Source organism: Neophocaena asiaeorientalis, unplaced genomic scaffold (genome assembly GCF_003031525.2).
Source record: "Neophocaena asiaeorientalis asiaeorientalis breed wild unplaced genomic scaffold, Neophocaena_asiaeorientalis_V1.1 scaffold147, whole genome shotgun sequence".
Taxonomy (NCBI): Eukaryota; Metazoa; Chordata; class Mammalia; order Artiodactyla; family Phocoenidae; genus Neophocaena; species Neophocaena asiaeorientalis.
Genome location: NW_020173758.1, coordinates 941,631 through 968,370, shown reverse-complemented (window position 1 = coordinate 968,370; position 26,740 = coordinate 941,631). Strand labels below are relative to the sequence as shown.

General features: G+C 41.7%; 2 protein-coding genes across 2 annotated transcripts in view; one reads left to right on the top strand and one right to left on the bottom strand.

The window, feature by feature from the left end:
• F3 (coagulation factor III, tissue factor) overlaps positions 1 to 9,843 on the top strand; it is a 10,292-nt gene extending 449 nt beyond the window's left edge. Inside the window, exons 2-7 of the mRNA XM_024751246.1 lie at positions 306 to 366; positions 1,008 to 1,119; positions 4,987 to 5,177; positions 6,978 to 7,156; positions 8,013 to 8,172; positions 9,506 to 9,843. Of these exons, the coding sequence (XP_024607014.1) occupies positions 306 to 366; positions 1,008 to 1,119; positions 4,987 to 5,177; positions 6,978 to 7,156; positions 8,013 to 8,172; positions 9,506 to 9,642 (840 nt within the window). The 3' untranslated portion in view covers positions 9,643 to 9,843. The remainder of the gene's footprint in view (positions 1 to 305; positions 367 to 1,007; positions 1,120 to 4,986; positions 5,178 to 6,977; positions 7,157 to 8,012; positions 8,173 to 9,505) is intronic.
• Positions 9,844 to 24,174: 14,331 nt separating this feature from the next.
• The window catches only part of ABCD3 (ATP binding cassette subfamily D member 3), an 81,781-nt gene continuing 79,215 nt past the window's right edge, over positions 24,175 to 26,740 (bottom strand). The window contains exon 23 of the mRNA XM_024751282.1: positions 24,175 to 25,793. Within this exon, the coding sequence (XP_024607050.1) occupies positions 25,716 to 25,793 (78 nt within the window). The 3' untranslated portion in view covers positions 24,175 to 25,715. The remainder of the gene's footprint in view (positions 25,794 to 26,740) is intronic.

Sequence of the window (26,740 nt, the reverse complement as noted above, 5' to 3'; positions counted from 1 at the left end):
CCTGGCTGGCAGCAGGCTCGCCCTGCCGCCCTGAGGTGCCACCCGCCCGGGACCCGCCGCCCCTTCTGCTAGAGATGCTTGTTCGTGGCGTCCAGCGTTGCCTACGTGCGTTCGGGCCTCTCGCTTGAAGTTTAGGAAAAGAGCTTCCCAGGGAGCCGACACCTTGAAGGTGGTGGGACGTGGCTCCTCACCTGCACGGGTCGGCGTGCAATGTTTGAATGTTATCCTTCATTATATATGCACTTTCCATAATAAAAAGCGGCTCTCGGTCTTATCTTGATCGTCTGTGTTTTAGATTGCGTTAGAGGCAGTCATTGCAAAATGTCGCTTGCACTGGAGCAGGCACCACCACATTGTGCATGCCCTGTAAGCCTGTTCTGTGTGCGGGCAGGACAGAGGCTGATCTGCTGAGAACTGGCCAGGCAGACCTTAACACTAAGGCATCCTAACCGAATACATCCGACGGTGTTGGATGGTTGTCTGTGGAAGTTTCAGTATAGAGACATTTTAGATACAAACGAAAAAAGTCAAGGTTTGGGTTTTTTATTGGATGCAGTCCTAACTCTTCTTACACATGTGGGCTTTGTCCTTTAACGTAATTTATGGAAAACCCTTCCTAGCCGGCTTTCCCTGCTAAGTTGAACCTGGAGTCCTGCCCTTCCTGAGTTGGGCGGTGGACACCCTGGGCCACTGATGGCTCCTGGGCTGTGCTTCCAGGTCATTATCACAGGGCTTCCCCCATGAATAATTTCAAACAAGGGTTTCAAGATCCTTGTGTGTTTCCTCAGATTACCCGGTCAATCTTGCCATGAGGAAATTCTGGGTTTAGGAAAAAATTGCAGATTTTTTCTTACGATAATTCAGTTAAAGCTTTTGTGGTTGGAAAAATATTAATGTGAGGTTTATGATGGTGTTGGGGAGTGGGAAGATGTTTTATACCATCAACATGAAATCGTGTGCTGAGAAGTTCATGTAAACATTAATAGCTGTTTCTCTGTTGTTTAAAGGCACTACAGATGTAGTAGTAGCATATAATTTAACTTGGAAGTCAACTAATTTCAAGACCATTTTGGAGTGGGAACCCAAACCCATCAATCATGTCTACACTGTTCAGATAAGGTAAGCTAGGTACCAAAAAAGAAAAATAAGATTTTTGCTGTTTCCTGTGCTGAATATAAATGTCTTTAAAGCTGATTGATGGATGAGATTATTTAACAGATAACAAAGAAGAGGGCATTCATCGTAATTTGCTGGCCAGAGCCATACTCTATCAAGCCTGCAACATTTCCAGAACTTAAACTGATAGAACATTTAAATTGTTTTTGGAGATGATGGGGAAATTTATAAGTGGAGTATACGCTATGGATAGGAGAACCTTCTTGAGCAATCCACGGTGGCAATGATCGCTGATAATTCATCTCATCTAAGTACACAGCTCTTTTTCCGTGCTGTCTAGACTGCTAGCGGGATTTAACATGTTAGAGAAGAGGTGGGGAGGAGTTTGGATGTATACATTGCCTTTAAACAGTGTTTGAGTCATTACTCTTTGGACTCATGATTCAAAATTCGGTTGCATACATGATCTTGGAGGGGGTCAAATTCATGACTCACTGAGCGGGAACGGAATACTCCTCTGTCTACACCCTGAGCTGTCAGGGCTGCTCTGCTCATCCGTCCCCATCCCTGATTGGCAGCTGTCCCCAAGAGCCCCTAATTCAGCATATTCAGTCTCAATGTCCTCTTTTTGATGGTTGCCACCATATTCTTAGCAAGTTTTTGGTTTCTGAAATGTTCTAGGAAGCTTGGTAGAGCTCTTATTAAGTAGAGGAGAGCAGCTGTGGAAATTAACACTGCTTGTAAAAGGCACAAAAGTATCGCTGGCTAAAATTAAAGGTGCTTTGCCATTTTGTTTAGCTTGTGCCAAGCCTTTTGTAGCATTTGGAATGCAGCTGCTAAGAATGGAGTGGGGCTTTTAGGTGGTTTTTTGGGATTTTTTTTTTTTCCAAAATCAAGTTCATGACAACCATTGCCAAGGCAACACGGAAGAGAATTTGTGTGTGCATGCATGCTTGTATAGATACATAGAAAGATTTAAAGGAATTTCATAACTCGAGGTAATAATTACTATTATGGTCAAACTTGTCAAATCAGATTCTACTGGTTGAGAGTTAGTAATTCCACTGATACAGAGCTGAAGTTTACCTTAGTAGATGCTTTCCTTCTGGGTAGTGAAAATAAGATTTTAGGAGGAATGCTTACCTTCGAAATATATTGTTTGGTGAACACGAGGAAACATATTTCTGAGTTACCAGCTTTTGAAACATAAGCCTTTGTCCACTCAAAGTTCTTGGACTTTGCAAGGCTGTTGTTACTTAAGTGGACGCAGTCCCCTTGTGCAAACATCCTAGTGCAGAGCTGCCTCTTGGGGGCGCCCGCGGACCCGGGCTGGGGGTGGTTCCCGCCGCACCGGCCGTCTCCACACCTGTGCTGAAGGACTTGTGAGCAGTCCCTCGCCCCTGCCGGAGACCCGCACTCTTCGGCGACCAGCCCACGGGTAAATGGGATTCCTGGGTGAAGGGACCGTAGCAATCATTTTATAGAAGAGGAAACTGGCCCTGGGAAGGTGACTGCGCTGATGGGGCTCGCCCAGCAGGGCCAGGTACCACGGTCTACCCAGCGACGCGCACCACCACCCCTCAGTGGGTCTCCCCCGGGTGTGATGTGGGGCTCCAAAGACGGGAGGAGGAAAGAAAGTCATTCCCACTGGTCTCCTCAGTGCGCCTTCCTCCCTCCCGGTTTCCTTCCCTAGAGAAAGCGTCTTGACCTGCTGCTCCTCCTGACCCACCCACCTCACCACCAGCCAGTCCTCAAACACAGGGTGCCGCTGCTGTGTCTGAAGCCCCTCCTTGGAGCGCTAACTGCCTTTTTACCCTTTGGAAAGTGTTCACCGGTGGTCGCAAAGTGTTACTGGCTCAAGCCTTAGCACCGACCATCCCTTGTAGTATTGATTCCATGAAACGTGCTGAATTCTAAAACAGAACTCCCCAAGCTTGTAGAAAACAACTTGCTTCTTAATTGGTGAGTCTGGATTCTGTTGGGATTTTTTAGAAGTTCAGGCGGAACTTTTATTATTTCCAAATCAGGAGATTTTGCAATACCCAGAGGAACCTTGGAGGCGTTTATATTGTTCATGCTGATTATAGCATTCAGAGGAAATGAACTGCAGAATTGCCCCTTCTTAACCTGTTCACAGCACTTCATGGCTTTATTACTTTTGATGATTTAGTTGCTTGTGCTAAATTTTGTCAGAGGACTGTGGTTGCTATTGTGAGCCGGAAGGAACCAAATGCTATATCTCTCAGACAGAGTGTAGCCTCAGCACCCAGCAGTGTTGCTCCTGTTATCTGAACCATTTGTTTGCCGTAGCAGTGGAGAAAAACCATCAGGTTCTCATTCACTTTTTAAAATAGAAATGATGTAATTTAAAAAAATGCATTCTGGTCATTCTGGAATTAAGACTGCATCTCTACTTTTATCACAGAAAATTAGAGAAATCTAAGAGTATGTAAACTGATATTTCTGTATCAATCTTTATTTGTGAATTTAAGGACCAAGAGTGTGTTTACTCACACCCTCTTAGCCCGATTACTTAGTTCAGACTTAAAAAAAAAATACTTATTTATGGTTCTCATGCCTGGATTTAGACAACTGAATCCATATGGCAGCTTGTTTTCCCCTGGTTCAACCTGGAAATGTAAACCATCTAATATCCAGCAAGGCCTGGCCATGTGCAAGCCCTAAAGCCCCACTGAGTGATGGGGGAGCACAAGCGTGGAGCCCTGGTACCACCCTCACCTTAAGTGCTTTAATGAGATGTCAGTGCTGGGGGATGGGGAAGGGAAAGATTAATTCTGAGCAAGGAGATCTGGAGATTCCTGCAGAAGGTGGGATTGGAACGTGGCCTTGAATGAAGGGTAGGGAACGCTAGTGGTTGATGATGGGGAAGGTCAGGGTAGCTGTCAACTTATGTGGGACAGATGTGTGTGGATCCAGCTGCAGTGACATTTGTCTAGGAATTGTCTTGGTTCTGTAGAATAATTTCATTTTTAGAAGCTCTTTATATCATTTCAGGATACTTTCATTTTTGGCAGTACTTTAAATCATTTCCTCTTCAATGACATCTTACAAAAGAAAGCTCTGTCTTTCGTCAGATCTGTCTCTTAGTCTCAGACTTTGACAGATAACCACCTGTGTTGTTGCTCTATAGTTTTTGACAGCACATCTTGTGAAAGTGAGGGAGGCATGTCATATAATGAGAGGAACAGACCCAGCTCTCACCGCATAAGCTGTGAGACCTTGTACAAGTTACCTAGCAGCTCTGTGCTTCAGGGTCCTCATATGTAAGGAAGATCCAATACCTTCTTGGAAGGATTATACCAAACAAAGTAACATGGCTGAGGGTCCAGTACAGTGCCTGGCTTATAGCAGATTCAATAACTTAAATAACCACACCAAGAATGGTCACAATAGAATGTAATAGGATAGAATATATTACATAGAATATAGAATGTGGTAAACAGAACATAACAAGTGGACTGTAATAAATAATTGGGTCTTGATGGAAAACTGCCCTTTATCCCACATAGTCATGACAAATCATCTACATTTTAAGGAAGATATTTAACAAAACGGTTCAGAGCACAGACCCAGTAGTCAAATTGCTGTCTGGCTCAAAATCCAGCTGTGTGACTTGGAGCTGGTCACCCAGTCTCCCTTTGCCTCCATTGCCTTATCGGTAAGAACAGAGACAATTACAGAGCCACCCGCAGGTTGCTGTGAGGATTCAGACTCATCTAAAGTGCTCAGCATACCAAACGCCTCCTCGGGATTGCTTGTGGGAAGCTGCTGTTGTAACAAGGCACCCCAGCCAGAAAACAGTTTGTCTTGTTGGATGCAAATCATAACGTTCCATTTCTCTTCCTTCAGCTCTAGATTAGGAAATTGGAAAAACAAATGCTTCTACACAACAGACACAGAGTGTGACGTCACCGACGAGATCGTGAAAAACGTGGAAGAGACATACTTGGCCCGGGTCTTTTCCTACCCATTGGATGCCATCGGTTCTACTGGGGAGCCTCCGTTTACCAACTCCCTGGAGTTCACACCTTACCTAGAGAGTAAGTAGCTCGGTTTGTAGTAACCGTTCATTCTTGTTTTCAAAAACTTCTGAATATTCTTGTGAGCTTGTGACCCTTAGGAGCCATGACATAAAAAAATATTTATCCATAAACACATCTTCTTTCTCAGAAACTGGTAAGTGCCACAGGCCTCTTCGCTCATTCCGGATGTGGCAGGAGGTTCACGGAACGTGAACTTTGGAGTTGATAACAATGTCATCAAGTAGGTTTCTCCACCAGTCTGTCCCCAGACCCTACCAGTAACTGGCTGGATGAGGGGCAGGGAGTAGGAAATTCACCAAGCCTGGGGTTCCAGTATTATTTCCCCATATATATTTAGGAGATTCTATATACCTCCCTTCTGAATTTTCAGAAGTCCCAGTTGAGGGTTTTTCACAGGTGGTCACGAGTCCATGGGGAGAGTTCCGTCTCCCTCCAATCTCATCGTTGGGCTTGCTGACCTTTTTAATCACTTGACCATGATCTGAGTCCTGTGATGTGCTGGCACTTGCCGGGCCAGCTCCCATCCTGCTTCCTTCATGCTGGTCTTGAAAATGCAGAGTGCTCTTCTCCCCAGCCTTTGGCCCAGGAAACTGACTTGAGCGTCTACTAAGGGAGAGCACTGGATTCCTGCCAAGTAGGAGATGTACATTTTTTGTCATGGCTATGGTTCTGAACTAGGTATTTTAAATAAACACATGTAGCACATTGAGAAGAGTGAAATCAGCTGCTCTAGCAAGAAGACTTGGAATGAAAGTGTTGTGTTATTGGTGCTTTTATATTTACCCTTCTGACACCCAGAGGGGAGTTTCTCAAAGCAGGGATGGAGAGAAGGGGCCAGAGGGACAGGCAGCCGCCTTTCCCCTTAGCACCTACTCTGAGGGTGGAAATAGGGCCAGCCTCACCCCAGGTAGCTGCCTGCCCTGAGCCCCCGTGTGCCAGAGCCCGTCTTCAAACTCCCCTAGTGCTTCTACCTGTGTGCCTCTCCCAGCACTTAGCTAGAGTAGTGACCCTACCCACAGCCACCTGCAGTAACTGCAGGGTCCCTGACATGTATTCTCCCTCCACTGGCAGCATCCTCACGATTCCTTTTTATAGTTCTTGAGTTTTTTGTCAGCCACTGCAAATCCTTTCTCGGTGCAAGAGGGAAAATAGTTTATGGTTTTGCATGTGCTCACACACACACATACTTGCATGTAGTTCCTGTTAAGTTATCGGGATTTGTTTTACTGTCCTTCAACCAAAGCACATGAGATAACTGAGCCATCAAAGAGACCTGGTGGTTAAAACTGGTTCCTTGAGGTACCAAGGACAGACATTTCTTGGGCTTTCCCACAGCCTCTAATTTATTGTATCTAAGATATGGAATCTTATGCAGCTGTTTGGTTAACCACATGTGGCTGCTAAGCACTTGAGATATGGCTAACGCCCTAAGTGTAAAATACACGCTGGATTTTGAGAAAGATCTCCTGAAGTTTTTATACTGATTAAATGTTAAAATGATAATATTCTAGCCATATGGGGTTAAAAGAAATATATTATTAAAATTAACTTCACCTGTTCCTTTTTACGTTTTCTAATGTGACTCCAAGGAAACTTAAGGTGACATCTGTGGCTCCCACTACATTTCCGCTGGACAGCACTGCTGTAGAACGTCTCGGGGCCCAGGTCTGGGGCTAGGGAGTTGGTTCTATGAGCTGTTTCGTGAGGGATGACCAAGTTGTTATTAACCGTGATTAATGGGATTCTACTTTGTCTAGAATTCTTTGATTCCAACAAAGCTCATTTTCTGTGTTTTAGCAAACCTTGGACAGCCAACAATTCGGAGTTTTGAACAAGTTGGGACAGCACTGAATGTGACTGTACAAGATGCACGTACCTTAGTCAGAGTGGGCGGCACATTCCTAAGCCTCCGCGATGTTTTTGGCAAGGACTTGAATTATATACTTTATTATTGGAGAGCTTCAAGTACAGGAAAGGTGAGCGTTCTTTTGTTTTTATGACTCGTTTTAAATTGCAGATCCTTGATTTTACAGCCTGCTTCTTTTCCAACTCAAATATCAGAGCGGGTGGTTGAGAGGACAGGGTGGCGGAGTGGGAGGGGCCGCTGTCCTGGTTTTACCTGTGACTTCCAGCTGCCTTGGTCAGGGCCTCCTCGGATACTCAGGTTCCTCAGCCAAGGGGCTGGACCGGTCATCTCCAAGGTTCCCAGCAGCTCCCGCATTTCTTCCTCTATGGAGGATCCCAGAGACAAGATTTGTTTTCCATTCAACAATTAATACTTCATTCCTATTTTCCTTTACTGCAGATATCTTTTTAAAAAATTAATTAATTAATTTTTGGCTGTGTTGGGTCTTCGTTTCTGTGCGTGGGCTTTCTCTAGTTGCGGCGAGGGAGGGGCCACTCTTCATCGCGGTGCGCCGGCCTCTCACTATTGCGGCCTCTCTTGTTGCGGAGCACAGGCTCCAGACGCACAGGCTCAGTAGTTGTGGCTCACGGGCGTAGTTGCTCCGCGGCATGTGGGATCTTCCCAGACCAGGGCTCGAACCCACGTCCCCTGCATTGGCAGGCAGATTCTCAACCACTGCGCCACCAGGGAAGCCCCAGATATCTTCTAAAGGGGCTAAAAACTGGGTTGGATGTGCCCAAACTGGATATCTTTATCCTTGGGAAAAAAACATCCGTAGCAGTTATCGGGGGAACTTGATGAGCCAACTCACTTCCAACCCTTTATGTCAGATGTGTCCATGTAGGCTTTAACTACCACAGTGACTTAGTAAAGGGGACAGAATTCACTCTGAGCCCAGATGAATAAAGGACTCTATCTTTTAACAGAAAAAGGCCACGACGAACACTAATGAGTTTCTGATTGATGTGGATGAAGGAGAAAACTACTGTTTCAATGTTCAAGCAGTGATTCCATCACGAAGAGCCAACCAGAAGAGTCCAGAAAGTCTCATCGAGTGTACTAGCCGAGAGAAAGTTCTGTCCACGGGTGAGTGGCTCTACCCCTGATCCATCTGGGAGGGAGGGAGGGGTGCCTTCCAGGACGAGGATGTACTTTCTTCAGGGGAAAACTGCCTTGGTTTTTTGTGGTTTTGGGGGTACTCATAATTTTAGGCATTTAGAGATGTTTCTATGTTGTTCCCTTGTATTAGCAAGTGTTTTTCTGAGCACGTACCATGCGCTAAGCTCTCTGCTGAGCCCTGGGCCCATGGTACATGTTTAGGATTTAGCATCAAATGCAGATTTCTCTGAGCATTTCTTCATACTTAAATTCTGACTTGGGGAGCTTGGGGGGAGCTGCTGGGCCAGGTGCAGCGGCACCTGATGCACATTTATGAGCACCTACTGTGGGCTGTTGCCACAAAGGTTTTAACCCACGAAGGGAAGGGAAGGGAAGGGATTGAGTCTATCAGGTATACCACGTGCATGTGTGTGTCCCTGGCCGGCACGTGTGTGTGTACATTATGTGCCACACCAGGGCCCTGACACCAAGTGAGGAGTGGATCTTATCTGGAGATGCCATGGAGGCTCAGACACGTGCATGAGGGTGAGAGCCCAGGAATCTCCCACCAGGCTTGAGCGGGTAGTGCTCTGAGTACTTTTGGGAACAAAAAGTCAAAGGATAGCAATAATGACCTAGTGCCTTGTTAAGATGTAATTTAAGCCTTTTAAAAACACTTTTAAAATTCCCTCCCATTTATTGACACTGACAGAAGGAAAGGGCTCTCTTTCCCTCTGGTTCTGCACCGTCTGGGCCCTCATACCCACAGCCCTCAGGTCCATCCTCCTAAAGCCAGCCTGAGTTCCGCTGCTCTCTGACTTCAAGCACACCTAGATCGCTGCTTCCCCTGCCTCTTCTCTATCTGCTGAATTGGGTCCTCTGAGAATCATTTCAAATGCCACCTCCACCAGGAAGCCTTCTTATTGCCCCAACCAGTTATCATCTCTTCTTTACTTGAATCTTGGTAGTGCTCTGTATCTCTCTTTGCACTGAGAGTTCAGCTTCTATAATCGTTGCCACCCAACTCAGCATCATTTTCAGCCACTTGTTTCTAACAGCCGTTCCTGCTTTCGTCTTCATGCATCTTTCTAGACTGTGAGCATGATCCAGTTTATTAAATCGTTTTCACTATTGTCAATTGCCCGCAGACATCTAGGGTTTGACAGATTCTTTCCTAATCGAAATATGTTGTGGTGGAAAGAAATTTCAAGTTACGCAAAAGCAGGATGGTGTAATTTGGGGTTATGCCTTCAGTTCTGCCCACTGATAAATGGGATTCAAGCTCTCTCTCTGAGTTGACTTGGTACCTTTTATTTTTCAGAAATGCCCTTCATCGTTGTAGCAGTGATGCTTGTTGTTATCATCTTCATCATCGTCCTGTCTGTGTCTCTGTATAAGTGCAGGAAGGCGAGAGCAGGGCGAAGCGGGAAGGAGAGCTTGCCCCTCAATGTTGCATGAAAGATCCTGCTCTTGGATCTGCCAACTCTGCAGAACTCGTGTTGCACTGTGACCAAGAACATTTAAGGCAGTAGAATACATGGAAACACAAATGAGTGTGTGTTTGGAGCTTAGAGACCCTTGGGCTCAAAGAAAGCTCTTATCTGACCTATTCTCACGATTAGCATTCTGGTTTCAACATCAGCATTAGACACCTTGGGACGTAATTTTTTTTTTTTTTTTTTTTAAATTTATTTATTTATTTTTGTCTGTGTTGGGTCTTCGTTTCTGTGCGAGGGCTTTCTCCAGTTACGGCGAGCGGGGGCCACTCTTCATCGCGGTGCGCAGGCCTCTCTCTCACTGTTGCGGCCTCTCCCGTTGCGGAGCACAGGCTCCAGACGCGCAGGCTCAGTAGCTGTGGCTCACGGGCCTAGTTGCTCCGCGGCATGTGGGATCTTCCCAGACCAGGGCTCGAACCCGTGTCCCCTGCATTGGCAGGCAGATTCCCAACCACTGCGCCACCAGGGAAGCCCAATTTCTGTTTATTTTAATGCTACAGCACCTTTTGCACGTATCATGCTCTAGACTGTATATTTTCTACACTCAAGTTGAAGCCAGATCATCTAAGGAAAAACAAATGAACAAATGCCCTAAAAAATCCTGGGTGGATTTTTGGAGAACTTTTGAGAGGCTGACTTCAAACCATGTGGGAGAGTAAAATGGAAACTGGGTGGACTTTCTAACGTATGTCTGTCCTTTTGTAATATGGTGTTTAGGGTTTTTTTTTTTTTTGAGTACTTTTGGAGGTTCGAAACAATTAGCAAACATTTATATGAATGTGTTAAAAGCAGAAGACTTGTATTTGGGGCACATTCATAACATGCATTACAGTTTAGCACTTTAACTGACTTAAATGCTGTTGATGAAACACTTGACAGATAGATAGCTGTATTTTTATAAGACTACTATACCAACAAGTTACATAGAGTTTAAGATTTAAGGTACTTCACACTTTATGATCAACATTGTACATATTTATATAATTTGAAAAAAGGTTTTATATATGGGGATTTTCTATTTATAGAGGTAATATTGTTCTGTTTGTATATATTGAGATTATTTATTTAATATACTTTTATATAAATAAAGGTAACTGGGAATTGTGACTGTTTATTATATCTTATTTATCTTATTTAGTTATTATTTATGGTTTGGCCTTTGTATTAGTTGGCTCTGCTGCAGTAACAAATGACCCTGGAATTCTCAGTGCCTTATGACAATGGTATCTTTACATTACACTTACAGTTTGGTGGCTGTGGGTTGACTACAGCTCTTCTTAATGTCTTCTCATTCTAGGACCAAAACCAAAGGTGAAGCCCCTATTTGGATCAGGGCAGAGGGAAAAGCAAAAAACTAGTAGAACGGGCAGCCATGTCTTCAAGCTTTATGCCTCCTCCTAAAACTTCCACTCCAGAGTGGCTCAGTGTCACTTCTGATCACATGCCACTGGCCTAAGCAAGACATATGACCAAGCCTGATAACACTCTGCCTGCCGGGAGGCACCATGAGTCACACAGCAACGGGCAGGGATGTATGGTTTCCAGGGAAGGGAGGATCTTATACCATCTACTGCAGGCTTAGCGGGAGAGAGATCTTCCCATGGGCATCAGTTTGAGTTGCAGATGAGGGTTGGAGAGGAGAACAGAAGAAAAATTCTTCAGATTATTGAAAGAAAATTTGATAAAAGGACAATGTAAGATAAGGAGAGAGAGAAGTGGAGTTTCTAGAGTTATTAGAAGCAAACTAGGTTGAGAGCTCTTTGTGGGCAGGATGGGGTCACCGTCTGCTGCTCCGTGAGGGTGACCGTGCCAGTGGGCTCTTAGACATGGCTGAGTCGAACTACTTCACTTCGTCTAGAATGTAGAAATAGTGAGTTCTCCATTCAAATGCAAATAAAATCTAGCAGAACAGTCTTGATCTCACAACTGCACTGAAAGAGGATTCTAAGTAGAGATGAAAATGAGGCTCCTGGCACCTGGTTGAGCCCAGCCGTGTTTGCCTCCTGTTGTGGAAGGCTGGGCCAGTGCGGCCTGAGAAAGGCTTCCAGAGGCCACCCCCGCTTGGACATGGTCCCGCCAAGGAGACACTTAGCAAGCACTGAAAGCCAAGACTCAACTCACTGTCCAGCTGTTCATGAATTAAGTGCATTTTGTTCCTTTGCTCCAAAGAGCTCAAAGCATTGTCAATAAAAATCTAAACATGAAATGTTAAGTATAACACCATATTCTTAGAAAGAATGGGGCCAAACAACCTTTCAGGTCCTCAGAAAGATGGCAGCCTGAAAAAAAAAAAAAAAGAAAATATATTTTGGAGAAATTAAGGGAAACAGACCAGTGGTTGGTTTATTGGCTGGTTCTGATGGGTTGTTTGCCAGTCTGTGTCAATGCTGGAGTGGCATTCAAGCCAGAGAAAGAGGGCGTGCATTTGCAGCAGAGTCAACAAAAGAGAGGTTGGCATGGGAGCATGTCCCAAAAGAAGTATGCTTTGGCTGTTATCTTGAATTCCTGCTCACATGGGGCTATCCAGGACAAAGAGCTTAGTGCATGGGGGTAGAACAAGCACCCAGAGAGGGTATCTGACTGGGTGGTTCCATCAGGCTGCTCTATTCTCGGCTAGGAATAAGTACAGCATTATGCAATTCCATGGCCTCATAATCTAAGGAACTTGAATGGTCCCACTAAAGAAAGTACTGGCAGAGTGAAAGCAGGTCTGGGTAGTAATGAGGTGTCTGGCTGTTCACAGGGAAGGAATTCATTACAGATCCAAACGAGGCTGCACTGCAATGATCGGGAAGCTTCAATATTGCACATTTTAACCACGACTCAGGTTTCCACCCCCGCCCTTATCGCTGAGACTAAAGAGCTGCTGCTCAAATCAACATTGTAATTAGCACTGGAGCAGAAAACCATACTCTAAATTGTTGGCTGGTATCCAGAAACTACTGCCCTCCAGTGGGCCAAATTATACTTCATTATTTATCCTGGTCTTTAAAAGTATCCCATAAAGCTAACTGTTAGTAAACTAAACGTTCATGCTTTGAAGACAGATTTTTACCATCTTAAATTATTAACCAAGTTCGACTTACATATAAGAGACTAATACTTGTGAAATCCAAAGACATTTTACCTTAGTTACAGCTGAGAGCCAATAACCTAAGGACTTGTCTCAAATAAACAAAGGAACAATTCTATCAAATAGTAAATAAACTCATTACCAAATGCAGTTTTGACCTGTTCTAAGACACGTGTATTTAGCATGTGTTATTTTTCTTCGGTGGTTGCCTGAGAAGCTTTGTGATGGTTACAAGGTGACTTTCATTCATACCACACACTTATAGTGGACTCTAGTTCTTCTTTCCCACAGCCCTGCTTTTCAACTGCAGACAGAGGTGATTCTGGCTTTGCCATTCAGCACATTCCTTCCTCATGACTGCAGAAACTGGTTTAGGGGTAATCACATGCCCTAACTTGGTCTAGGAAGGGTGAATCTCAGCGCTCTTTGTGGGAATGTTGGGATGCTCTCTTTCTTGATGAACATAATGAAGAAACATGTAGCCCCAATGTTAGCTTAATCTGATGGTTCTCAAAGTGTGGTCCTGCATCTCAGGTGATGGAATAAGAATTAGCATCACCTGAGAGCTTGTTAGAAATTCAAATTCACAACCCTGACCTCAGACTTACTGAATTAGAAATCTGCATTTTAACAAGAAGCCCTTCAAGTGATTCTAATGCCCAGTAAAGTTTCAGAACCACTGGCTTAATCTATAATCTACTGCAATGAGAGACTACAAGTAGCTCTAGACACAAATGGGGCATTCCTAGCCCTGGGAGAGGTCAGAAAGCAGCTTGCTGGGAAGCCAAAATCAAATTAAGAATACATAAAGCATAGACAAGATCCTCTGTCTTTAGCTGCACTGGAAGGTCTGTCATATATGGGTCTGTTAGGATTTTTTCTGTTGCAACGTACCGAAACTCTTTCAAGAGAACTTCAGCAAAACTGGGGAGCCTGTTTTCTCTTTTGTCAAGTGAGCTAATTGGTTGAAAGCTCTTCAATCTCTTTTAGCCTAAATTCCATGATTATGTATTCACTAGATAGAGCATGAATAATTAGCAGCTGAAAGACAACACCTTCTCTGGGAGAAATGAAAATACTTCAAAACAATCCAGGAATTTTGTAACAGAAATTGCAATTCATCTTGAATATACAAAATGTAATAAACATTTAAAACAGGGTTCTAAAAAAGCTTTAAGAAAAAAGGTTTTGACATAATCTTAATCCAGCTTGATTTTCAAAAATCACTGGAAAACTATGCTCCATCTGCAAAGAAACTTGTCTTCTCTAAGCATGTATCAGGCCAGAGAATAAGAAACATTCAGAGGGGCAGAAAAATGCTTTTCCTTTGCATAACAGCATTTAGGATGGAAGTGTCCTTTAATGACTAAGATTGTGGTGCCATCTTCAGTTCCTGAGGAGGATCGCAACTTAACCAGAATTCATGAACTGGATTGCAAAAGCAAAGGAATAGTAAATAAAACCCAAAACACCTGTAAATGATTAAGAATGAAGGAACATGGTGGGAGGGGTGGCCAGAATCACTGAACCAGAGAACCTTCTCCAAGTTGCTGCAACTCTACCTGTGATGGTCTCTTTAGTCCACAGCTAGAGCTCCACCCCAGATCCTGCTACTTAATGTGTGGTCTCGGGACAGCGTTTGAGCATCACTTGAGAGGTAGTTAGAGATGGAAATTCTCGGACCCCACCCCCGACCTACTGAACCAGAATCTGCATTTTCCAGGTGATTTATATGCACGTTGAAGTCTGAGAAGCTCTGTGCTTTCCCCAATCATTTAGCCCACTCTTCTGATTTCACAAAGGCTGGGTAGGGGAAGTGAGGTGGAGAAAGGGAAGAGACACCTCACCGATGGATAGAACTGCACAGCCTTGACAAGAAGTTGCCATTTATTAAACTTAAATTTTAGCACGTTATTAATCCATGCCAAAAGTAAAAGCAGAGCCATGATCACACTGTAAATATTACACGTTTCACTAAGACAATACTTTGAGGACCTCTGCTTTCATCCACAGTTTTCTAAAGACCAAAAGCTCTCCTGCCTCAATCTCACTGATTCATGTGCCCTGCTTCTACCTACCCATCCTTCAAGACTGGATAATAATTCCTGGATCTCACCCAGGAGCTTTCCTCTCCCATATTCCCAGTGCACTCTTCCTACCTCCTTACTGCATTCTCACAATTCTTTCTTACCACCCTTAGTATTGTACAGATCTTTACCTGTTATGGCCCCTTTCTAGATGGTAATTTTTCTGGCAAGAACCATGCTTATGCATTTGAATTCATTCATTTATTCTAATATTAAGCACCTACTATGTGCCAGGCATTTTGGATTTGATAAAATACAACAGGTATAATCTCAGCTCTTGCGGAGCTCATGTATTTGCAGGGTAAAATGTCAAACAAGTAATGATAATAGAACGTAATCATTATGATAGGGGAAGTATAGGGTGCTGTGGAAACTCACGTGGGGCCATCTAACTTGGAAGGGCTACCTAAAACCTCAGCTGAAGGACACAGTTAACCAGGCAGATGGAGGAAAGGGAGAGGAGAAAGTGTGAGAAGTGTTCCAGGAAGACGGAAGACTTGATCACAAAACAATGTCTTGGACATAGGATGATGCCAAAAATAAATATGTGTTTGAAAAAGCTTGGAGTTTTGTATTGCCTTAAGCATCCCAAATTCAAAGCCATTTGGCAAAATATCTTTGGCTAAATAGTTTGGCCAATTAATTTATGTTTAAAATTTAAATTTCTAATGGATATGTGTATAACTCGCTTTGCTGTATAGCAGAAACTAACACATTGTAAAGCAGGCTAGGATCATTAGCTAAAAGCTGGCCTGTGACAAACTCAAATCCTCACACATCGACTGCTTTAAATATTGTCCCAAACCATAATTTTAGCCGATTAGAGCCTACCTACTTTACATACCCCATGAAATTGTATTGAACATCTGCTGACCATAGATAAGACAATCCTATAGCTGTAAGACCCCAAACCACTGCTTGTCCTTCAGATCAACTGCTGCTGAGGGACATCACCTAGACACATGAGCCCCTCTCTGATTTCCCTGTTGCCCCTGGGAGTCCCCTTGTCCTATTCCACTTATAGGTGGTGGTCTCACGCCACCATCTCTGGAACTAATTTTTTCTTAAGTTCTGTCAGTTCTCACGTGTTGAAGGACTTCCTCTCTCATGCAATCCTGTCCAACTGCCATCCAAATAAAGTTTATGTGTTTAAAGTTTATCTTGTCTCCTCCTTGATCAACACCCAAGCCCCTGACTTACCACAAGAAGTTACGAAGTTCACAGGTTCAAGGGATGGGATTATAAACCTCACTTCTCTTTGGAGGATGTTCATACCACACTGTAAAGAGCATGTGGGATGGGAGCATCCTTGGAAAATACAATCTGTCACAAAGATCAATTTACAAAAATTAACAAGTAGAAAATAAAATATACTATACTAGAATCAACAAACATCAAATGCCTAGCAATGAAGATGTGCAAGACCTCTACACAGAAAACAACAAAATATTACTGACAGAAATTCAAGAAGTCTTACATAAATAGAGGGATCTGTCATGTTGGGTGAATTCTGCAGTTGCTGGGTACACATGTTAATTAGGTCAAGTTGGGTAATTGTGTTCAATATTTATGTGGGGTTTTTTTTTTCCCCCACTACTGGTGGATCAACCTTTTATCATCATGAAATGACCTTTTTAATTTTTAGAAATGCTCATTATCTTAAACGTCTACTTTGGATTCTGGGACAAGATGATAGAGTAGAAGGACTTGAGCTCACCTACTCTCATGAAAACACCGAAATCACAACCATCTGCTGAACAACCATCAACAAAAAAGACTGGAACCTACCAGAAAAAGATATTCTATGTCCAAAGACAAAGAAGAAGCCACAGCAAGACAGTAGGAGGGCGTATGTGTGATACAATCAAATCCCATACCTGCTGGGTGGGTGACCCACAAACTGGAAAATAATTGTATCACAGAGGTTCTCCCACAGGAGTGAGAGTTCTGAGCCCCATGTCCGGCTCCCCAGCCTGGGGATCTGGCATCAGGAGGAGGAGCCCCCAGAGCTTTTGGCTTTGAAGGCCAGCGGGGCTTGATGGCAGGAACTCCACAGGACTGGGGAAAACAAAAACTCCACTTGTGGAGGGTGCACACAAGGTCTCATGTGCACTGGGACCCAGGGAAAAAGCAGTGACTTCATAGGAGCTTGGGCCAGACCTACCTGCTGCTCTTGGAGAGTCTCTTGGGAGGTGGGGGGTGGCTGTGGCCCACTGTGGGGACAAGGACACTGGTGGCAGAGGTACTGGGGATTACTCATTGGAGTAAGGTCTCCTGGAGGCTGCCATTCTGACACCAAGACCTGGCCCCACCCAACAGCCTGTAGGCTCCAGTGTTGTGACACCTCAAGCCAAACAACCAACAGGGTGGCAACACAGCCCCACCCACCAGCAGACAGGCTGCCTAAAGTCTTCCTGAGCCCACAGCCACCTCTAAACACAACCCTTGACGTAGCCCTGCCCACCAGAGGGTCAAGACCCAGCTCCACCCACCAGTGGGCAGGCAACAGTCCTCCCACTAGGAAGCCTGCACAAGTCTCTAGACCAGCCTCACCCACCAGGGGGAAGACACCAGAAGCAAGAGGACCTACAACCCTGCAGCCTGTGGAACGGAGATCACAAACACGGAAAGTTACGCAAAATGAGATGGCAGAGGAATATGCTGAAGGAATCAGATAAAACCCCAGAAGAATAACTAAGTGAAGTGGAGACAGGCAATCTACTCAAAAAAAGAATTCAGAGTAATGATAATAAAGATGACACAAGATCTCAGAAAAAGAATGGAGGTACAGACCAGGAAGATACAAGAAATGTTTAAAAAAGAGCTAGATGTTATAAAGAACAGAGTTGAACAAATACAATAACTGAAATGAAAAATACACTAAAAGGGATCAATAGCAGAATGAGGCAGAAGAACAGATAAGTGACCTGGAAGACAGGATGGTGGAATTCACTGTCATGGAACAGAATAAAGAAAAAAGAATTGAGGACAGTTGAAGAGACTTCTGGGACATTAAACACACCGACATTCACATTATAGGGGTCCCAGAAGGAGAAGAGAGAGAGAAACGGCCTGAGATAATAGCTGAAAACTTCCTTAACATGGGCAAAGAAACAGTCACCCAAGTCCAGGAAGTGCAGAGTCCCATACAGGATAAACCCAAGGAGGAACATGCTGAGACACATAGTAATCAAACTGATAAAAATTAAAGGCACAGAGAAAATATTAAAAGCAACAAGGGAAAAGCAACAAATAACATACAAGGGAATCCCCATAGGGCTGTCAGCTGATTTTTCAACAGAAACTCTGCAGGCCAAAAGGAAGTGGCACAACATAAAGTGATGAAAGAGAAAAACCTACAATCAAGAATACTCTACCCAGCAAGGCTCTCATTCAGATTCAACAGAGAAATCAAAAGCTTTACAGACAAGCAAAAGATAAGTCAGCACCACCAAACCAGCTTTACAACAAATGCTAAGTCCTTCAACACATGAGAACTGACAGAACTTCTCTAAGTGGAAAAGGCCACAGCTAGAAACAAGAAAATTACGAATAGGAAAGCTCACCAGTAAAGGCAAACATATAGTAAAGATAGGAATCATCCACACACAAATATATCAAAACCAGCAATCGTGAGGAGAGTACAAATGTAGGATACTCGAAATGCATTTGAAATTAAGAGACCAGCAACTTAAAACAATCTTGTATGTGTGTGTGTGTGTGTGTGTATATATATATATATATAGACTGCTATATCAAAACCTCATGGTAACTGCAAACCAAAATTCTACAATACATATACACACAAAAAAGAAAAAGCAAAAAAATAAAAAAAATAAAAAAAGAAAAAGCAAACACAACACTAAAAATGGTCATCAAATCACAAGAGAACAGAAGAGGAAGAGAAGGAAAAAGACCTACAAAAGCAAATTCAAAACAATTAACAACATGACAATAAGAACATACATATCAATAATTACCTTAAATGTAAATGGATTAAATACTCCAACCAAAAGACAGACTGGCTGAATGGGTACAAAAACAAGACCCATATATATGTTATCTACAAGGACCCACTTCAGATCAAGGGACACATACAGACTGAAAGTGAGGGGATGGAAAAAGGTATTCCATGCAATTGGAAATCAAAAGAAAGCTGGAGTAGCAACACTTGTATCAGACAAAATAGACTTTAAAATAAAGACTGTTACAAGAGACAAAGAAGGACACTACGTAATGATCAAGGGATCAATCCAAGAAGATGTAACAACTGTAAATATGTATGCACCCAACAAAGGAGCATGTTAATATATAAGGCAAATGTTAACAGCCATAAAAGGAGAAATCAACAGAAACACAATAGTAGTGGGGGATTTTAACAACCCACTTACATCAATGGACATACCGTCCAGACAGAAAATCAATAAGGGAACACAGGCCTTAAATGACACATCAGACCAGATGGACTTAATTGATATTTACAGAGCATTCCACCCGAAAGCAGCAGAATACACTTTCTTCTCAAGGGCACATGGAACATTCTCCAAAATAGATCACATGCTGGGCCACAAAACAAGCCTTGGTAAATTTAAGAAAACTGAAATCATATCAAGCATCTTTTCCAACCACAACGCTATGAGATTAGAAATCAACTTCGAGTTCTCGTGCAGGAAGATCCCACACGCCATGGAGCAACCAAGCCCGTGCACCACAACTACTGAAGCCCGCGTGCCTAGAGCCCATGCTCCACAACAAAGAGAAGCCACTGTAATGAGAAGCACACACACCGCAACGAAGAGTAGCCCCCACTGGCCACAACTAGAGAAAGCCCATGTGCAGCAACAAAGACTCAACGCAGCCAAAAATAAAATATAATAAATTAAAAAAAAGAGAGAAATCAACTACAAGTAAAAAACTGTAAAGAACACAAACGTGGAGGCCAAACCATATGCTACCAAATAACCAATGGATCACTGAAGAAATCAGAGGAAATCAAAAAAATACCTAGAGACAAATGAAAATATGATGATCCAAAACCTATGGGACGCAGCAAAAGCAGTTCTAAGAGGGAAGTATTCAATATATAGCAATACAAGCATATCTCAGGAAACAAGAAAAATCTCAAACAACCTAGCCTTACACCTGCAACAACTAGAGAAAGAAGAACAAACAAAACCCAAAGTTAGTAGAAGGAAAGAAATCATAAAGATCAGAGCAGAAATAAATGAATTAGAGATGAAGAAAACAACAGAAAAGATAAATGTACAAGTAAAAAACTGTAAAGAACACAAACGTGGAGGCCAAACCATATGCTACCAAATAACCAATGGATCACTGAAGAAATCAGAGGAAATCAAAAAAATACCTAGAGACAAATGAAAATATGATGATCCAAAACCTATGGGACGCAGCAAAAGCAGTTCTAAGAGGGAAGTATTCAAATATAGCAATACAAGCATATCTCAGGAAACAAGAAAAATCTCAAACAACCTAGCCTTACACCTGCAACAACTAGAGAAAGAAGAACAAACAAAACCCAAAGTTAGTAGAAGGAAAGAAATCATAAAGATCAGAGCAGAAATAAATGAATTAGAGATGAAGAAAACAACAGAAAAGATAAATGAACTAAAAGCTGGTTCTTTGAAAAGACAAACAAAATTGATAAACATTTAGCCAGACACATCAAGAAAAAAAGGGAGAGGGTTCAAACCACTAAGATTAGAAATGAAAAAGGAGAAGTTACAACTGACACCACAGGAATACAAAGGATCATAAGAGACTAGTACAAGCAACTATATGCCAATAAAATGGATAACCTAGAAGAAATGGACAAATTCTTAGAAAGGTACATTCTTCCAAGACTGAACCATAAAGAAACAGAAAATATGAACAGGCCAATCACAAGTACTGAAATTGAAACTGTGATTTAAAAACTCCCAACAAAAAAGTCCAGGACCAGACAGTTTCACAGGCAAACACTATCTAACATTTAGAGAAAGTTAACACCTACCCTTCTGAAACTATTCCAAAAAATTGCAGAGGAAGGAACACTCCCAAACTCATTCCATGAGGCCCCCATCACCCTGAAAACAAAACCAGATAAAGATATGCCTAAAAAAGAAAATTACAACCAATATCATTAATGAACATAGACACAAAAATTCTCAACAAAATACTAGCAAACTGAATCCAACAATACATTAAAAGGTTCATATATCATGATCAAGTGGGATTTATCCCAGGGATACAAGGACTTTTCAATATCTGCAAATCAATCAGTGTGATACACCACATTAACACACTGAAGAATAAAAACCATATGATCATCTCAATACATGCAGAAAAAGCTTTTGACAAAATTCAACACCCACTTATGATAAAAACTCCCCAGAAAGTGGGCAAAGAGGGAACGTAACTCAACATAATAAAGGCCATCTATGACAAACCCACAGCTAACATCATACTCAATGGTAAAAAGCTGAAAGCATTTCCTCCAAGATCAGGAACAGGACACGTTTATTAACATAGTTTTGGAAGTCCTAGCAATGACAATCAGAGAAGAAAAATAAATAAAAGGAATACAAACTGAAAAAGAAGTAAAACTGTCACTGTTTGTAGATGACATAATACTATACACAGAGAATCCTAAAGATGCTACCAGAAAACTACTAGAGCTCATCAATGAATTATGGTAAAGTTGCAGGATACAAAACGAATACACAGAAATCTGTTGCACTTCTATATATTAACAATGAAAGATCAGCAACAGAAAGGAAGGAAACACTCCCATTTACCATCGCATTAAAAAGAATAAAATACCTAAAAATAAACCTACCTCAGGATGCAAAGGACCTGTACTCTGAAGGGAGTACACAAAGGGTATCCAATTACATATGAAGTTCACAAACAGGCAACCTAATTTATAAGTCAGGATAAAGTGGCTTTTATGGGCTAACGATTGGAAGAAGACATGAAGGAGGCCCGGAGGCGTGACAACGTCCTATTTCTTGATCTGGGGGGTGGTAATGCACATGAACACTTTCTAAAAATCCAATGAGCATAAGATTTGTGGGCCTTTCTGCTTATGTATTATATCGCAATAAATATATTGGCTGTGGCTGGAATACGGGCAGCAGGGGACGCCTAGAACTGAAAAAGTAAGAAGTAGCTATATAATACACTGCTTAAAAATAAAACCACCAGGGCTTCCCCGGTGGTGCAGTGGCCGAGAGTCCGCCTGCCAATGCTGGGGACACGGGTTCGTGCCCTGGTCTGGGAAGATCCCACATGCCGCGGAGCGGCTAGGCCCGTGAGCCATGGCTGCTGAGCCTGTGCTCAGCAACGGAGAGGCCACAACAGTGAGAGGCCCACGTACCGCAAAAAATAAAACCACCACAAAACAGTTACAGGTTAAAAATGGTTGCCCCACTGAACAGCAGAAACGACCTCAGCATTGTAAAGCGATTATACTCCAATTTAAAACAAAAAAAGAGAGACAGAGAGGGAGAGATTGCCCTTAGGGTGCGGGGAGGGACTGTTATTTATGAATTTCTGGTACTAGATTTTTTTTAAGTGGCATGCATATATTTATAGGTCAGAGCATTTCAACTCTTCACAAAAGGAAAATTACTGACGGAGGTAAAAATGTAAACAGCTTCCTACAACTAACAATGTTAAAGTCCCATCTGATAGGAGAAAACTCACTCTGCTTTTAGGCAAACTATGGTTTTAAACACCAAATTTAAAAAATTATATAAGGAAATGATAAATGCTATAATATCACCACAGTTTTAAGCCAAATGCTAATCATTAAGGGGTGGAGGGGGAAGAGGTGAAGGGTGGTAGGATGTCATCCCAAAATATGCCACTTTGGCATAAGGACTAGTTTGAGCTACAGGCACTTAAACAGCAGGTGCAGGAAGGGCACTCTGACTCTCCCCTTCTTCTTCCTAAAAACAGGCGATAAAACCCCCATATGGAATATGTCCTCACTACACCCGAAGGAGAATAACACTGTTATCAAGGACAGGATGTTGAGGCTGAGAGAATTCTATACAAAACTTATTAAAATAATTCTTACCTTCTTTTAGCCTCTCCACATAGTTCTTTTCCACAATTGCTTGTTTGTTCAGCTTTGTAGCCTCAGGTTTTGCCACTTCTTTGGGGCTTTATTTCCTTACGAGGGCTCCCGTGTCACATAAAACTTATATTAAATAAATGTGTATGTTTTTGTCCTGTTAATCTGTCTTACGTCAATTTAATTCTTAGGCCCAGTCAAAAACCCAAAGAGGGTAGAACTTTTGCCTCCCTTATAGAGGCAAACCCCAGATACATTTATTCTATTAGTGCATAGCATACAACCCTAGGTGTCTGCATCCCTATTTTCTCATAGAAAAAGTAGATGCTTGGTATGATACACTTGATATGCAGTGTGTTGCTCATGGATGAAAGTCCTTATCTTCAGTTTATTCTTCAGATTAAACTGCCATTTCCTAGTTCAGTCTATGAACGATACTAACAGGAATTATATGGGAAAAGATGTTCCATGGTCAATCACGTTCTGGAAACACTGGATTCCTTTACTGCAAGTCTTCCTAGAACCAACAAGTTAATGTATACTGTGATTCTCCAGGAAAGGGATCTTTCTTTATACCTCATATGGTGAGGCACTTTAACATTTGTTAAATTAAAAATGGAAGAAAAAATAAAGAAAACAAAAACAAAAAAATTTTCTTGATTGCAAGAATTCATTACAGGGCTTCCCTGGTGGCACAGTGGTTGAGAGTCCGCCTGCCGATGCATGGGATGCGGGTTCGTGCCCCGGTCTGGGAAGATCCCACATGCCGCGGAGAGGCTAGGCCCGTGAGCCATGGCCGCTGAGCCTGCGCATCCGGAGCCTGTGCTCCGCAACGGGAGAGGCCACAACAGTGAGGGGCCCGCATACAGCAAAAAAAAAAAAAAAAAGAATTCATTACAGAGAAATAAGGAGGCAGCTAGGAAAATACTTCTATTAGTAGGCTTAGGATAACCTAGAAATCTGAAAATCTGAAACTTCCCCTATGCCATAAAACGTTTCCCAGGACTGATACTATCTTTTAAGGTCTCCTGTCTATTTGGTAGCATTTGTGAAGTACACTGAAGGTTTTTTCCTGGCTTTTCTAAAGAAGAAATTCATTCCATTAAAACCACATTTGACAAAAATTTTTAAAAATTAGATACTGGATGCTAAAAGGGCTTTCTGAATGTTTATTTTTGTATTTTTCAAGTCAAGACTGTATAACTCTGTATGAACTACCTAGGATTTATATACCAGAATAAAAAGAACAAGCAAAGGTTGTATAGGATATCTGATTCTTTTTTAATCTGAACAGAAAATAAGTAAGTATACAAGTTTGCTAAAGAGAAGTGGTAAAAATTGAATGTTATGTATTATGGAATCGGTACATCAAGTTTTAACTTTGGTAGTCAGTGATTCTTATAGTTAATTCTGCAAAAAAAAACACCCAAACCAGTTATGCAGAGACAAGAATATAAAAAGCCCCTTTCTGAATCCCAGTTTGATAAAACTGATTTCATATCTAGCTTATTGATAATACTCAATTTCAGTTCTCCCTGTGCAAATAATACACATAGTCATTAATGGTGGTCTGGTGAGATGAAATTGATTTCTCTTAGGATATAGTTCAACATAATGACCCAAATACAAAAAAGTTATTAACGAGTCACAGAGATAAACCAGTGCCTTAGGAAACATAATTCATTCATGTGCGTAATTTTATAACGTATTTTTTAAACATAAAATCACAGTCAAAGACAGTGATAACATTGCATACTCAGTGCTTTACTTCATGTAGTACATTCCTATGGCTCATCTGGAGTTTAACGCCACGTAACCACCACACTTCTAATGAATGGGCTCCTAACATATACAAATCCATCCAATTCTTTAAAAATTCTAAAAATCTTATAAGACCTTGAGCTTGACATGTAAGGACTTCGTGCTTTCATATCCCATCACTGAGAAGATTAGGTGTCAAACACAGTAACCATCCCCTGTAAGCAAGGCTGCACATAAAGAGGGAAGACATATGGGAACATATGTATAACTGATTCACTTGGTTATACAGCAGAAACTAACACACCATTGTAAAGCAATTATACACCAATAAAGATGTTAAAAAAAAAAAAAGACTGCACATATACTTTTGTTGCATCACCACAAATAACCCTCAAAACAACTCAATAATGAAGATTGCGAGTGGCACATTTATTATTTAGCCAAAGAAAATCCAAATGGCTTTCCTGGATTCAAATGTACCCCAAGACATAAGGAATGAGTATAACTGTGGCAGCTAAAGACATCTGCCACAGGGTATTAAGGCCATTATGCCAAGATGTACATTTTGATAATACACTATGATTTGTTTGTTTCCCAGTATCATGGGGCACAAGAAAATGAAACTCAAGACTACCTTGTTAGAACAGGACAAGTGATGACCCTAGTTTTAAATAGGGTTCTTCATTGCAGGAAAAGATAGAGCCATAAAAGTCAAAGTAGCTGACTTCAAATGGTTTACATCCCAGGATGAATCAGGTTACACTGATTTAAGCCCAATTTAATTTAGGCAGGTTTTTAACCACAAGAATAAGGACATTCTTAGTACATATTAATAATTAAACCAACATATACACAATTAGCAATATCCTATATAATATTAAATGTTTCAACAACTTATTCGTGATTATTTTATATCTAGTTAATTTGTTGTTTTGCTTAAAAAAACAAGCTCAACTTTATTTTACAATGTACTTTGTATTTCTAATTGTATTGTGTAATTATTTCATTGAAGCTGGTTCAATACAGTTCTCTGGATTCTAAGAGCCAAACTCAACTGTATCTTCTGTTATCTGTTTGAATTCATAATTGCCTCTGCCATCCATATGCAGGTAATACTATGGGAAAAGAAGGGCGAAAAAAATCAGTAACTGAGAATCTCCTTTTTGTCAGGAATTTATGTAGAGCTTATTATACGAGAAAATGATTGAAAATAATTATTTTAAGCCACTAAAATCTTCAAAAGTTTATACTCAGAAATGCATACCATTTTCCAAGGAAAGACTAAAAGAAGATGTCCGCTGTCTGCTCTCTTTAAAAGGAGCCACAATATACAACTGCTTGTAGTGGAGATAGCACTTTCCATTAAGAGAACTAAAACACCAGACTTCCTTATTATTATTTTTTCCTTATTATTTTAAAGGAACCAAATCTGTAAGCATCCCACAAATTAGAACTTTTACCACTCCACAACCAACAATCTGATCTACAGAGGTGCAAGTGCACTAAGCGCAAGCCTGTCGTACAGGACAGCCTCTAAAATACTTACTTCAGCTGGTTTCCCAGATCAGCTCAGAACCTCTAACTTAAGGCTTTTTGTTCATTTGTTCTTTGACTTAGCAGAGGAGGATGAGAACTAGAGAGTGAGCTCAAATATTTCATCCTATGAAGATGCTTAGGACAGCAGTTACAAAGCCTTCCGTTTTATTTAGTGGCTTTTTGTTTACAGAAAAGACTTTTGTTTTTCCATTTTCTATATTGTTATTTTTAAGCTATCCTGGACTCTTTAACATTGCAGTTCTTTGTGTTACCCCTCCTTCACATGATCACTGGCCTGATGGTTATTTTGATAACTGTCTATACACCTCCAGGAGAAGAGGAGAGGGGAAACCCAAGTCCTTTCACTGTCCTATGGCTGTAATGTTTATGAACTTCTGAGAAAACACAAAGGCTTGGGTATATTTTAAACTGCTTTGATTTCTAGTTATTCAGTTTTTCATTCAATTCACGAAAATGGGCAAATTATAATATGTCATTAAGATAATAAAAGTATCTTTAAAAGTCA